This window comes from Suricata suricatta, chromosome 3, assembly GCF_006229205.1.
Source record: "Suricata suricatta isolate VVHF042 chromosome 3, meerkat_22Aug2017_6uvM2_HiC, whole genome shotgun sequence".
NCBI lineage: Eukaryota > Metazoa > Chordata > Mammalia > Carnivora > Herpestidae > Suricata > Suricata suricatta.
The window spans coordinates 91,570,242-91,585,265 of NC_043702.1; the positions used below are offsets into that span (position 1 = coordinate 91,570,242).

Genomic DNA, 15,024 nt, shown 5'->3' on the forward strand with positions numbered 1-15,024 from the left:
TATGACATATCCCCTGTATGCTTTACTTTTTGTGTAGTAAAGTATATCCACTTTTTGTGGCTTGGAGATGGTTATGAAAGGCTTGTACCATGACAAGGTCATAAAGGGGCTTCCCGGCATGGACAAAATGCAGGTACTACTTACCTTTAATATATATTTGTCCGTGGCTTCTGAGTGGCTAAATTTCTTGAACCTTTTCCCCCTGATCTTCTATTAAGTAAAGATTTAGCTGTGAGAAATGATGGGGACCCAGTGCCTTTACCAGTGAAAACTGAATACCTAGCCAGGAGGAGGCTATCCCCCTGTCTAAGAGTCCACGGTTCAGTAACATGATAGATTTACGAGACCACAGAGAAGGCACTCTGGTCCACGTTACAGCTGGGAACAAATCCAGGTCCTGCCATTAGCTGGGTGACCCTGAGCAAGTCATTTAGCCTCTGTACATCTGTTTCTCCATGTCCCATTCCCACATGGCTGTGCTGTGAGAATTAAATGCGACATGACTGGTGTGGCTACACTTTGAAAGAAGTCACCGGTGACACATACCTGCTCAGGTTGCAGTTTCTCTTCATTAACCCTATCTTCCCTGGCTTCCTGATCTTTGGGAAGGAATCCTCTCAGAAACTCCTTTTTCTACCACATGCAGGACTTTCTCAGTCAGCCTGGGTGACATCATAACAAAATACCATAGATTGGGGGGCTTAACCAACAGGAATTTATTTCTCACGATTCTGGAGACTGGAACTCCAAGGTCAAGGTGCAACCAGGAGCAGTGTTCGGTGAGGGACCTCTCCTTGGATGACAGACAGCTCGCTGTCTCCCTAGGGGCTAACCTGGCTCTTCCTTTGGACATGCAGGTAGAGACAGCAAGAGAGAGATCTTCCTCTTCTTGGAAGGGGACAAATCTCATCATGAGGGCCTCATTTTCATGACCCCATTTAACCCTAATTACTTCCCCATGACCTCCTCAAAACCAGTGCATTGGGGTTAGGGGCTCAACATATACATATGCATTTTGGGGGAACATAGTCCGTAACACGACAGATGTATTGAGCAAGCTGATGACTACTTCTCTGTGACATGATGTGGAGAGAGGAGAGCCAGGTGGGCTTGGACAGGGAAATGACAGAGGACTTCTAGGTTGTCAAAAGCTGGTTTGGGGAGAGGGAATGTGGCAGGTCCGTGCCCGTCTAGGTCCTAGGATTTGCTTTTTTCTCAGGAAGATCAGTGCAGCAGTAGTGAGCAAAACCTCCGAGCTCTGGGGGAGGCTTTGGGACGGCCACAAGCTCTGTTCTGCCAGACTTCAGGAAAGCAGTTTTTCCTTCAGAGCTGATCCTGGAAGCAGAGGGTGGTTGGCAGAAATAATCCACGGACAGGAAAAGCCTGAGTTTTGCATACTGGCTTCTCCACATTTAAATATAGCATTTACTCCGTGCCAGTGTTCGTTTGCAGTCTCCTTGGACGTTTCCTGGGTGTAATCTGAAACCAACCCCCGTAAGTGGAGGGCAGGGAGAGACCAAAGAGAGACAGCCCATGCCAGATAGGTAGGTAGCAGGTGTGATAAGCAAGGGGACTTATAAGGCTTGTGTTGGGTGGCTGCAAGATGAGTAATTTCTGCCTGCCAGAACCTTAAAAGTTTATGTAGAGGTTATAACTGTGTTTAGTCACATACGTGGTCCAGACAGCCTCAACACCACGTTTCTGTCTCAAGCACCTTTTAGGAGTGGGGGGGGGCGGGGATTGGGGTGGGGACAAGTGGAACTCCCATTCCAAGGACAGAGGAGGGAGTGGGGAGCCTCCAATTGCTCGGGTCCAGTTTGCAGGCCAGCTGGCGGTCATGTGTTCCTGGTGACCTCCTCTAACAGCTGACCCCTCATGACCGGCATTTGCAATATTGTATGCCCCCGGTTCCACAGTTCTCCCCGATTGGCCAGGCAAGGGGTTCACTTCACTGGCTTGGAGACGGCTCATTTGGCAGCTATTTGGCAGATACCACAGCAAACGTGCAGGTGTGTGCCAGAGAAAAAACAAGGAAGACAGTAATTCCCATAATCAGTGACAACTTTTTCCACCAAGAGCCCCATGATCCAAACAATTTGGTGAGTCGCCTAAGCTGCAGCTCACATTCGGTCAGCATTCATTTGTACCATAATGTGATTTAGTAAAGATGACACGCTAGCAGACTCCTCAGATACAAACGGAGAACCTTCTGTTTGGATAATTGTGCAGTAATAATGTCCAAGGCTATTCAGTTTTGGAGGACAGCTTTCTCATTACTGACATTTCAGCAAGGACAGGACTTTTGACTATCATTTAAGGCTTGCCGGGTGGCTGTAACCTATCCCCAGACCGATAGAAGGAACAAAGATGGCAGTCAAATGATTTGTACCAGCGGGAAAGAAAATAATGCCCACCTGGCTCTGAGGATAGGGAGGTTGGCAGCTTTAGAAATGTGACCTGGTTGTATATGCCCCATGTGCTGGCCGGGGGAGGCGGCACTGTCAGGTGTGAGGAGGTGGACTGGGGGTGAGACATGACACCCCAGGCCCCAGCTTTCCCCCTCTTTCAGCGGTGCATGTACCAGGGCGACAGGAACCCAGTGGAGATGAATTCCACCTTACCCGGGGGTTGGAAGTAACTCAGCCGCCTTGGCAGACATCCCATCACAAATTCCAGTAGATACCTCCTTTCCCTGACGTGAGAGGGCTTGGTGTTCTCAGCAGCATAGCAAGTTGAGCCACCGGGAGAGTCCGGGCAGTGGCCCGTTATGGCAGCTTCCATACCTTCGGGTATCGGGGGCCTCGGCAGGGGTCTCTGGTCTGGCATTTGGGGTCACAGACCCTTCTGGTTGATCATTTACATGCATCAAGGCCTGGGACAGTACTTCAGTCCATGTAGTCGAGGTGGTTTACTAGTTTGTAATTTAATCTGCTGCTTTAATATTCTGTTTTCCTTTCTACCGACCCTGCTGCTCATGGCTTCTAGGGGAGGCGGAACCTGCATTCACTGTCATGTTCTTTTGCCTGGTCTTGCATATTATGACCTTTGAAATGCTAACCCCCCCACCCCCCCCACACCATTGTCTGTTCAACAAGGGTGTCCACACCTGGTACTCAGCTTCCTAAATCCCCTAACGGTGGCCGCCTGGTTTGCACAGTGATGTGGGGAAGCTTAGGGCAGGTTCAGTGTCCGCACACACCAGGGCATATTTAGAACCCTCACTTGGAGGGAGGGGACCGGTGTAATCAATTTGCCACCCTCAGGGCTTGGGAGCGCTCATGGTCGGCCTCAGACTCCTTTGGCACTTGCCTTGGGTGTTTAGAGTACAGGTGACATGGTGGTCCCCAAGCCATTGTGTTTCAAGTGCGGTTTGGCATTCTTGGCAGTATGCCATCTCATGGCACTGTGGTGGCCACTCTCTGTGTACCCAGTCTTCTTTTGGTCTCTATTAAAGGTCAGCTACTGGGGCTTATTCTGAGGTAGGACATCAGCTTCCTTTTCTTCTTCTTCTTCTTCTTCTTCTTTTTTTATTTTTTAGGCCATTGGTTTCTTTTTTTTTTAATGTTTATTTATTTTTGAGACAGAGAGAGAGAACATCAGCAAAAGAGGGGTGGAGAGAGAGGGAGATACAGAATCTGAAACAGGGTCAAGGCACTAAGCTGTCAGCACAGAGCCTGATGTGGGGCTCAAACTCACAAACTGCGAGATCGTGACCTGAGTTGAAGTTGGACACTCAACCACCTGAGCCACCCAGGTGCCCTAGGCCATTGGCTTCTTGGTTGCCATAGGTATCCAATGCCTTAGTAGCTAGGATGTAGAAAATAGTGAGGACTGCCTTAGGCTCTTGCAGGGAGACCCAATGCCGCTATACATCCTGATCCCACAAGGGCCTATTTATGATTCATCCATCCCTTGGTTTCTCATCGTCTAAGCCATAGGGTTAATTTCTTTAGGACGGCCCAGCTCTCAGTGCAGAGGGTTAATAGCCAGGTTTCACGAATAGCTCTGGGCAGCCTAGCAGCTGCCGCGGTTCATTCCTTCTGGAGAGGCTCCATCTGGAGGAATTGTGTATATAGCGCTAGGAGCCATTGCTCTGTGGGGGTATACCAGGTATTTCCCCTTCCAGAGCTGGGACCCACAATCCTAGGGGCACTCTCTCCTTTGTTGTCTCTGCCACAGTGTCTGACTCATACCTTCCGGAGTCATAGACACATGTAACTCGAATGGTAGCTCTCTTTGGGAGATGCCCAGAGCTTTAATCTGTGTCATGAATATTCTTGCCTTCTCAAAGGTGGCGTGCTGCTCTAATCCCATAGGTGCCCTTTCTTTACCAGGTGGCATATCAGAGAGGGGCATTGTGCCAGGTGGGAATATAAATCCTCTAAAAACCCCAGATCTCTACCAAGGCTTGTAGCTCTTTCACAGTCCTAAGGGATGAACAGGTTTGCATCTTAACAGTTCTGAGACAAAGAGAATCTGACATGACCAAACAACTCCTTGAACCTTATTGCAGGTCTTTCCTTGGCCTTGAATTTTCTGTGAGTTCACTGCCCATTCTTCCCCTTGCAGATAGTCCAGCAAAGCCTGCATAGTGAGTGCAGCAAAGGCAGACTTCACGTGTTAACATTAGACCATCAGTGTCATGGGCCCGTTTAATTGACTGGGGAAAGGAGACACAGGGAGGGTCTTAAGTTCCTGTTCCATGACATAGTGTGTAGAAGGTAGCCTTGAGGCAGTACTTGAAAAGTTCATTAGTGTCCCTTCCACATGAAGGCAAATTGATCTTAGTTATCAGAAACTGTTACTAGTCAAAATCTTTTCTATTAATCTCCTTGACGATGAAGTACTTCTGCAGGAACACTTTTTCGTAGAGCATCAGAATAAGATCTGTAAATGACAAAGGGCTTAAAAATGGCCAAGGTTTAAGATTTGAAGAGAGTTTATTATAATGTAATTAGGAGAATACAGTTATTTTTGTGACATACATTTTGAAATGATGATTGACAACATTTTACTAGAACATACCAGATTTTTAGGAATTTCAAACCAATATGTCCTACAGGAAATTTTGCATCATTCATATTTGACAATGCTTCATTGTAATATACCAAATGTAACATACCAAATAAGCCTAATTAGTTCAACATCTTCCTTTGATAAGGAGAACATATCTTTTGACATATTCTGAGGACCCTCTGGAAAATCCCAAAGTTCGCTTATAGTTAGGATTTCATTGAGAATTTAATTTCCGGGAATCTTGTTAAAAATACCCAAAGGTTTAAAAATACTAGATTAAATAGGGTCATGGGTCACTGTGAAAAAATATTAAGTTATCCATTTAACCAAAGTGACAAAGACTTCAAAGATAAATACAGAAAGTTACACAGTTGTAACTTTTTGTCAGAAATGCAGTTTTGTTAAGTAATCAAAGACCTGATAAAGATAACGTGAAGCACAGGAAAATATTTTGACAAAATAGAATCCTTTTTTTTTTCCTGAATAGATTACTTAAAAGGTAAATAAAAACTTTTCACAATCTCATCTAAAGAAGGCCAATAGTGCAAGAAAACTTTGTCCTTTTAAAAGATGAAAGAAAACTATGTTTTAGTTTTGTTATTTAGTTCTATGCTATTTAGTTCATGTTTGTTGTTAAAGCTTATTTTTCTTGAAGCTAATTAAATAGGGTTCCTTTACAGATAATTTTGGCAGTACTCTCATGAAGTATAAAAACAGTATAAAAACATCACATACACGTAACATAGGTCCATAGACATACATAAACATACAGACATTAAATAGAGACCTTGAAGCTTTCATTCCACAGGAGGCTGATGACTAGATTTGGGACAAAGAAATCCCTCTAGCTGTCTGTATTTTAAGTCCTCTTTCCCCTTCTTCCTCCTCAGTTTTTGTGAGGATTCTTGGGGTCATCTTCTTCTGTGCTTACATTTCAAAGGCATGATAAGATTTACAACTTATAGGGACTGAAGAAGAAGGCAAGTTTTCTCCTAGGCGTGTTTTGTTTAATTGCTGTTACAGTTTTCCTTTCTATTAAAGGTTGACTGCGTAGGGCTCTTTGGTCTGTTTCCTCACCCAGTTATTGCCACAGCCTCCTCTTCATTCTCCTCCCTTTACCAGAGGTTCCAGGGCTTAGCATCCTAACAAGGCTTTATCCCAAGAGCCCAGAGCTCCATCCATGGTCCTTGCACCCTCCTAGCTTTGCAGAAGGGCACCCTAAGGTCTCCAGCTGGTGATCCTGCTCTTCCACCTCGGTGGCAAGCCTGGGAGCCAGCAGAACAGCGGACCACTGCACGTCCTTCTCTAACCTCAGCTGTTCCTCCAACTCTAACCTGCACTCCAGCCTTTAGTTGGGCGTCAGTGTCCAGCTGAACTGCTCACAGCAGAGACCAGTGCACTTGGTGGGGTTCCTCAGATGAATGCATTAAAGTAGCTGGTGTTTCTGGGCCACCCCTGCTCTCACAACGTGGTCCACAAGCATCTAATATATGGGCCATCTCTCCCCACATAGAAATAGGTTGACAGCCGATTCAAGATTACCCTGCTGATGCCTCATTCCTGGCTGGCTCTCCAGCTGGCTCACCAGTTCCTCCGGGCTTCCCAGGTGTAATCTGAAGCCGGCCCCCATACATGGAGGACAGGAAGAGATGGAAGAAAGAGCAAGACCTCTTCAGATTGGTGGGTGGCAGGTTTTATGAGCACATGAACTTAATGAGGCTTGTCTCGGGTGGCCACAAGACAAGTAGATTTCCATAAACCTGTCCACCAAATCTCAAAAGTTTATATGTAGAGAGGTTTAAACTGGGTTCAGTCTCACACCCAGTCCAGATAGCCCCAACAATGCATTTCTGTTTCAAGACTGTATCCTGGGGGCAGCTTCGGGAAGAGGGGAAGGCAAGTGGATGGCACATTCTGAGGACAGAGTGGGGCGGGGGGAGCCTCCGGCTGCCTGGTCCAACTTGCCACCTGGCAGTCACGTCTTCCTGACAACCTTTTTCAGCAGCCAGGCACTGCTTTAAGCGCTTTGAAGCGTCCTTCTGAAGTAGTATTTCGGGTTCAAGCAGAGAACTGGAACCCCTCTAAATTGTACAGAATGGGGTGTTATTGCGGGGATGAGACTTTACAGGGTGGTGGGGGCTACAGAAGAAGTGTCTGTCAGGCTCATGACCCTGAAGGCAAGGGCTTCCAGGGCTGCCTGGAAAGAAGGAAATGTGGGCATAGAGCAAAGCAGAGCAAGGACGACTGGTACTGGGAAGATGGCGTGGAGCTGCACTTGACCCCTACTGGCCTAGCCTCAGTGACACACGCGTGATGTAGCAGAAGCCTTGACAAGCCACTCTGGGCCTCACTAATAGTTTTTCCTCTATTTACATTTTACTATGCATACTTTTTTTCTGGGTAGTAAGTTCCCTACATTTATAGGAATACTCAGGATAGTTTGGGGCTCGTCATTAGCACTTTGGCTGTTTGGTGGAATCAGTTAGTGCATAGGTAATGTGCTTGGGCCCTTTAACACCAATTGCTACCTTTTATTGCACATTATCTGCTTGCCAGGGGCTGCAGGTATCGCCCTTACCCCACGGAAGGGAGACTTGAGATTTGAGAGCTCGGGTTTGTATCCCCAGTAAGCACTGGAGTCCAGCCGTGAGCAAAGGTCTGCTGGTGCATCACTGCCCTGCAGCCAATCCCCTGTTCAGCAGGGAGACCCCTGGACTAGCAGACCCAGGAGAGGACTGCCAAAGCCATAGTGGCTCTTCTCAAGATGCATCTGGGGGGCACCCCAGCTCCTTGGGACTTAGGTGTGGTGAATGCAGACTTTACCTACTCCTGGGAATTTAGGGATGAGGGCTTTGTCAACAGAGATGGAATGGAATCAGAAAGCCTTCAGGTATGGGGTGAACAAAGTGAGAATTCAGCCTCTGAATTTGGGGCTCAGTGTGCTTGATTGTGTCATTCTCCCATCTTAGGCTTTCTGAGTCCTCTCAGCAGCGGGGTCTGCATTAATACGGGATTCCTAAATCACAGTTGGATTATATTCTGTGGGTGCCAACACCCATGATTAGACTGAGTCCCTTCACAGAGGGCATTGGGATTTGGAGATCCTTGTAGTGCCCTCATCCCCACGCCCTGCTGACCCTGCTTTGTCACTTCGTCCACAGCAGGGACTTGGGATAGGCCACCAGGCTAAGTTTGGCACAGTTCTTACTGATAATTTGAGGAGGTAAAAAAAATTAATAATAATAATTAAGTGAGGTGATGATTTTACAGAACTTTAAAATTTGAAGTAATTTTAGATTTATAGAAGAGTCACAAAGACGTTACAGAGAGGTCCTGTATACCCTTCATGCAGCCTCCCTGGGGATTAACATCTCACATAGATAACAAGGACACGTTTGCCCAAACTATGAGATTACAAAACTATTAACAAAACTCTAGGCTCCATTCCATTTTCCCCAGCTTTTCCACTTAATGTCTGTCTTCTTTTCAAGGATCTAGTCTAGGACACCATGTTGGATTTAGTCCTCCATCTCCCTAGGCTCCAATTAGTGTTTCTTGGTTGTTCCTTGTCTTTCATGACCTTGACATTTTTGAAGAGTAGTGATCAGGCATTTTGTAGACTGTCCCTCAGTATGGGTGTGTTTGGTGTTTTTCAAAATTCAGCTGAGGTTATGGATTTTTGGGGAGAACACTAAGATGTGTTCTCATCATGTCACATCATATCAGGAAGTACATGATAGATATTGGCGTAACTTATTAATGGTTTTGTTAATCTTGATCACTTGGCTGAGATCACTTGCCAGGCTTCTCCACTGAAAAGTTACTATTTTCCCCTTTCCAGGCCCTGTTTGTTAGATACCCACCATGAGCCCAGCCCACACTTGGGGTGGGGGGAGGGAATTAAGCTGCACCTCCCAGAAGGATTAGCAAAGGATGTGGGGACATAAGTTAAAACCAACCACCATTGATGAGTATTGTGGGGGAGATGCTTTCAGGCCTTACAGATATCCTGTTTCCAGGGAGGGGATTTTTCAAATGACTCTGTTTAGTTTTGAAATGAAGAAAACAGGCTGTTTTCCTTCTTCCCAGCCCTCTATTGCTAGGTTAGTGAATTTAGATAATAACATGCTTAAGGAATCCTATTTCTCTGTGTATAGGCGATGCTTTATCACATTTCTGCTGGAAGTTGCATTTCAATATTGGAGAGAGTCTGGAGGCTGTGAGGCTGCTTCTCATGGGAGTGACGCACGGGAGCTCCCGGCTGGGGAGCTGGGCCGGCCCTAATGTCAGGAGCTCGTGATGCTGGCCTATGTGTGTGTGACTCATTCATTTGCTTGCAAAGTGAATGTAAAACCTTACAGGAAGTGCTAAGATAACGTCAATAGCAGACTATATTTTTAGATGTCTTTTCCCCACCTTGAAGACTATATTCGAACTTCTGATTGCCTTGTTTGAATGTAAGGCTAAAACATGGTTCTAAGTAGCTTCAGCCATAACTGACCCCGTGGCCAAGTCAGCCGGCTCTGTGTTGAAGTGTTCTTAGTCCAGTGGTGTACTTACATGTTCCCCTCTTCTCCAGCTGCTTTTTTGAATTATCTGTGAAAAACCCCACATGGCACACACTGTTTTGAGCCTTCTGACCAATTCTGTTATTGATCAGTGATTGCCAAACAGGTTGGCAGAATAGCGTGAAGGGGAATCTCCTGCAGGAAAGGAAATACTTAGTGTCCAAGGAAATATGAATCTGGATTATTTGGTTTTGATCATCTTTTCCAATTCCCAAAGACCCGGGTACCTGAGGTATGAGAACAAGCCACATACTCCCGCCTGGTGGCAGCATACCCAACTGATGATCTGTTCTTGGAACAAAGCTGATCTTTAAGGCAAGTGGTTTGCAGATAGTCTGCTCTAGCAGGAGGTGAACTATTGAAATCTGGAACTTTTCTCTTCTAGGATGACTTCCTATTCAGCGTCTCCATTTTAAGTGGGATCCTTTGCAGCGTCCTGGCTGTGCTGAAGTTTATGCTGGGGAAGGTTCTGACCAGCAGAGCACTCATAACGGACGGTGAGTAAGGCCAGTGTGGCTGGTCTCTGGGGGCTGAGCTCCCAGGGAGAGAGCGTACTATTCAGTTGCTTGTCCCGTACAAGAGCTCAGCAGTTTGGAAGCTGTTCTTCGCCAGCATCCCTTCCCCAGGCTGTTTGATGACTCTCAGCGTCCCCAAGTCAGGGCAGATGACTTGTACCCTGGGAATTTAATAAGCTTCGTGAATCACCTCCACTCTGACCTCTTAACAGGGTAGATTGGGGCTCCCCTGTCTGTGGTGTTTGTTAAAGATAGAGATTCCAGGGCCAGACCCCAGGAAGTCATAATTACACCAGCACCCCAGCCCATGCAATGCACGCTGAGATTTGGTGCTGCCTCTGTGGCCAGTCCAAGGGGCCAGGGCACCGCGTCCTACCAGGAGGATGAACCCTGTAGTGTCCAGCACTCCTACGTGACATTTAAAAAAAAGTGGTTTTTAAAAAATGTTTTATTTATTTTTCCACCCAGGTGCGCCCCCTACATGCATTTTGACCACCAGCTCTCCAGTCTTTCTCAAGTGCCACTTCCTGCAAGGCCTGGTGTTTTTGCTTCTGGCCTTATAACACGCCACCTTGCTCCCTGGGCTGCAGAGGCCACTTGCCCATATGAAATCCAAGCTTTGTAAGCAGTAACAGCTGTTTAAGACAGTAGAAGGATCAGCGACGGGCACTAAGCCTTACTCTTCCCTATCTATCTATCTATCTATCTATCTATCTATCTATCTATCTATCTATCTGTCAGCAATGTGGGGGCGCGCCTGGGTGGAAAAATAAAACATTTTAAAAAACCACTTTTTTAAAAATGTCACGTAGGAGTGCTGGACACTACAGGGTTCATCCTCCTGGTAGGATGCAGTGCCCTGGCCACAGAGGCAGCGCCAATGTGGCCCCCACATTCTCAAGCACCCAGGTGAACCCCAGGGCAGACTGGGTGCGGGCAGGATTCGGCCCACCTCCAGGCCTGCATTGGCTGCTGTTAAGCATGATGCCACAGTACCAGGGGACTGGCCAGGTTTTACGGAGTTCTTTCGTGCCTGGTATGGTGCTCAGTGCCACCTTAGCTGTGGGAACCACCTTGTCACACAGGATCAGAACCTCCTAACACAGGTTTCTGTTCCCTTGTTGTGAAGGGTCCTGCCTGGTTCCCAGAGGTGGACCTGCAAACTAGATCCCTCTTTGGAGACACATGGGTTGCTTTCTCCCAGAGCCGGATCTGAAGAACTTGTGGTTCAGTCTCGTGAGAATGATGCGCAAATGTCTGAGGCCACAGCCTGGTCCAGTCGTCTGAGGTCTCTGTCGCCCACTGAGACACTGTGGCTTTATAGGAGGTTGGCATTAACCCGAGCGTAGTATATTGTCCCGTAAGACCCTGCCCCATAGGGGCGCCCTTCTCTCTCTGGGGGCAGACCCAGAATCTGAGCAGGAGGGTGCATTACCTGTGATCTTTGTGGTCTGGTGTGTTTTTAACCTGAGCAAGGAAACTCCTTGTGTGGACATGGAGTCCTCCTGTACTCAGGGCGGAGCAGCACGGGGCATGCCTGGCTGAGAGCTGAAGGCTGTGTGGGCATCAGCCAGGGGGTGGGGGTGGTTTCTCCGGCCACCTTCGAGGTTCCCTTATGTTGCCCAGAGGGGTACCGCTTTGCCCGGGCCCTATAGGCCTGAACAGGGCAGAGGCCTGGCTGGACCCTGGCTTCTCCAGCAGTGGTTCTGTGCCTCGCTCTCTGTGTCCCTCTACCTGGAACATGAGCAGTGCGGGAGGCAGGTCTCAGGGAGGCGGGACCGGTCAGCGCAGCTCTCCCGGCTCCCAGTGGCGAGTCCTTACCAGCGACTCCTCTTCCAGTCTTGAGCTGGGCCCCTAAGTCACAAAGCCCCCTGGCTTACGGAGCATCAGCATTTTACCTATTTGCTTGACTGCAGTGGAGACGCAGGCAGAGTTCCCCAGAAGCCTGAGTGTGGATCCAGCAGTCAGACCTGCCCCCCATCCCCCGACCTTGACCCTGGAGCTCCACTCCTTCTTCACAGAACAAGGAGCCTCTCCCTTGACTGATGGTTTTACTTAAAGTTAGATATTCCAGGTACTAAGTTTCTGTTGAGGCTCCTCTGTCCTTCTAACCCCCCCCACCATTTTATATTGTGTATTGAGAAGACCACAAGGATAAGTATGGGTTCTTTAGGTTTATTTTTATTTAAAAAAATTTTTTTTTAACGTTTATTTATTTTTGAGAGAGAGAGAGACAAGGTACGAGCAGGGGAGTGGCAGAGAGAGACAGAGACACAGAATCTGAAGCAGGCTCCAGGCTCCGAGCTATCAGCACAGAGCCTGATGCAGGGCTTGAACCCACAAACAGTGAAATCATTACCTGAGGTGAAGTCAGATTCTTAACCAACTGAGCCACCCAGGCACCCCATAAGTATGTTTTGTAAATAATTCACTTCTGACTCTATAATTTTCACACACAAAACCAACTACGCACAAGCATTCTTGCACCAGGGAGGGGTCATGACAAAGAGAAGTGGACAGTTTGAGTGAAAACTGTTCTATCGACAGGTAGAAATGGGGGGGGCATTCCTGGCCAGATAGGAGGGTACGGGGAGAGACCCTGGGCTCCTGAGGGGTGTGGGGCAGGGGCACAGGGCAGATGTCGCAGGCCCAGAGACCTACACTAGGATTCTGCATGTTTTGTTAAATATTTATCAGAGGAGGTGACATGATGGATGTTTTCTAAAGAGCCCTTTGGCTGTCAGGGTGGAAGACAGAACCAAGGGAAGGAGAGCGGAGGAGAGCCGCTGGGAGAGGTCTATGGGTGGAGGCACTGGGACAGGGGAGGGCAGAGGGCCGGAGGGTGGGGGGACTTGAGCAAAAGGTGGGAGTGTTTGTAAAACGCGCAGGGCTCCGGTTGAATTGTCCACGGGGGTTTGATGAGAAGGACACGCACACACAGAAGGGCAGAGAGCACTGTTGCCAAGTGCAGGGTAGCCAGGTCCCCCATCCCAAGTCTGTTACCCATTAAGGGGTCCCTGGTAGGATCGGCCAGCCCTGCAGTCTCTTGCTGGGTGGGAGCGCCAGCCGACTGTGCACCAGTAATTACAGCCTCCTGCTAACTCAGTCGTCTGGGGTCCCAGTTTCGCTCAGTCATCATTGAGCAGATCTAAGGGAACTGTGTGTAACTATCTCCTTTCAGTTCTTCCCTCCCTGTGGGAGGCAGGGGCAGGGTGGGGTCCAGGAGCATGCCTGTCTTCACTGTCAGGGGCTTTCTGAGGCGCCGGCTCTGAAGAGCATGCCCTGTGGCTGCCTGGGAAAGCCCCTCCCATGGTCTGTCCCAGGGTTGGGGGCAAGTGTCCAGCTTCTCTCCCAAGAGGGAGGCGAGTTCCAGAGCAGGGAGGATGGGCAGGCCTTGCCTGTCACCTGGGGTGGTGGCCCTTCCCATGCTGGAGCTGTGTGTGAACTGGGTCGGGCTGACGCCACCAGATCCTTTGTTGCTGAGTTGTGTCCTTACAGCCAGAGAGCAGATCCTTAGGAAAAGAGGGTGTGGGTAAATTCCAGACTTGACCACTCTTGCCATGTAGGGCCGTGAATCTTGTTGTATTTGGTTTCGTTCCTTTAAATATTCAGTCAACAGGAGATAGTTCCTTGTCAGCACTAGGCCAGAGTTGGCTTTGTGTTATTTAAGAGGGAGTCTGTGGGGCTCAGGTGGGTAAGCCTCTGAGTTCAGCTCAGGTCATGATCTCGCAGTTAGTGAGTTCGAGCCCCATGTTGGGCTCTGTGCTGACAGCTCAGAGCCTGGCGCCTGCTCAGATTCTGTGTCTCCCTCTCTCTGTGGCCCTCCCCTGCATACACTCTGTCTCTCAAAAACAAAACAAAACAAAACAAAACAAAAATACACTAGTGTAGAATGACTTTGCACAGCAAGTTAACAGGACAAATCAGACAGAGGAAGATTGTGGAAAGATTCCTGGGGGAGGTTCCGAGCTAGGGGCCAGCAGCTAGGCTCCAGGACTGCCGCAGGGGACAGGTGGAAACCTGTCTGACTTGAGGGGCCTGGGCTGACTGCCCTCATTCCCTCAAGTTCTAGAACACCAAGAGGCTATGATGGCTTTCAAACACATGAAAAACTTTAGAGTTTTCTACATAAAATTAATGTGTTTAATTATGCAGACTCTTACCTAGTCAGTAAGGTCAGAGCCTCTAAATATATTTTTAAATACTTATTTTAATATTTGTTTATTTTTGAGAGAGAGACAGCGAGCAGGGGAGGGGCAGAGAGAGACACAGAATCTAAAGCAGGCTCCGGACTCTGAGCTCTCACCACAGAGCCTGAGGTGGGGCTCAAACTCTTGAACCATGACCTGAGCTGAAGTCAGATGCTCAATGGACTGAGCCATCCAGGTGCCCCAGAGCCCCTAATTAAGGCCTCTGATACTATTCTGTGTTCTTAAAGTGATAATAGCATTTATGCTTCACAACAGCTCTGGTTTTAACCGAGGGGACAGGAACAAGCTGTGAGCCTGGGTGGGGTGGGGACAGCACCCGAAGTGAGTGACCGATGGGCCTTGTGAGCTGGGTGCATCTGGCAGGCATTACGGTGAGCTCCAGGTTCATGTGCACTGACCGGCTGGGAAGACTCTCAATTCAGAGGATGTGGCAGGGCAGACCGAGCATTGTCCCCTCTCCCTGGGCCCTTGTGCAGGCTTCCAAGAAGGGAGGTCGAACCAGGTCAGGCTCTGCCCTATGCAAAGGTGAGCAGAGCTGAGCCAGTCGGAAGCTCCTTGCTAAAGGTGTGAGTGAGTTGAGGCCATGTGGATTCATTCTCCAGGAACTAGCTGCTTGCGTGGGTTGGGCCCCTGCAAGGCAGGGCGCCTTGGTGGAGCTGAGCGGACATCTAGTGGCAGATTGGGGGACTTTCACCTGTTCGCTGCATCCTCTCT

The 15,024-nt window shown here is 48.4% G+C and overlaps 1 protein-coding gene across 1 annotated transcript in view; it reads left to right on the forward strand.

Annotated features, from left to right (window-relative positions):
- Positions 1 to 15,024, forward strand: part of TMEM163 (transmembrane protein 163) — a 239,647-nt gene that overhangs the window by 218,502 nt on the left and 6,121 nt on the right. The window contains exon 6 of the mRNA XM_029933323.1: positions 9,970 to 10,081. Within this exon, the coding sequence (XP_029789183.1) occupies positions 9,970 to 10,081 (112 nt within the window). The remainder of the gene's footprint in view (positions 1 to 9,969; positions 10,082 to 15,024) is intronic.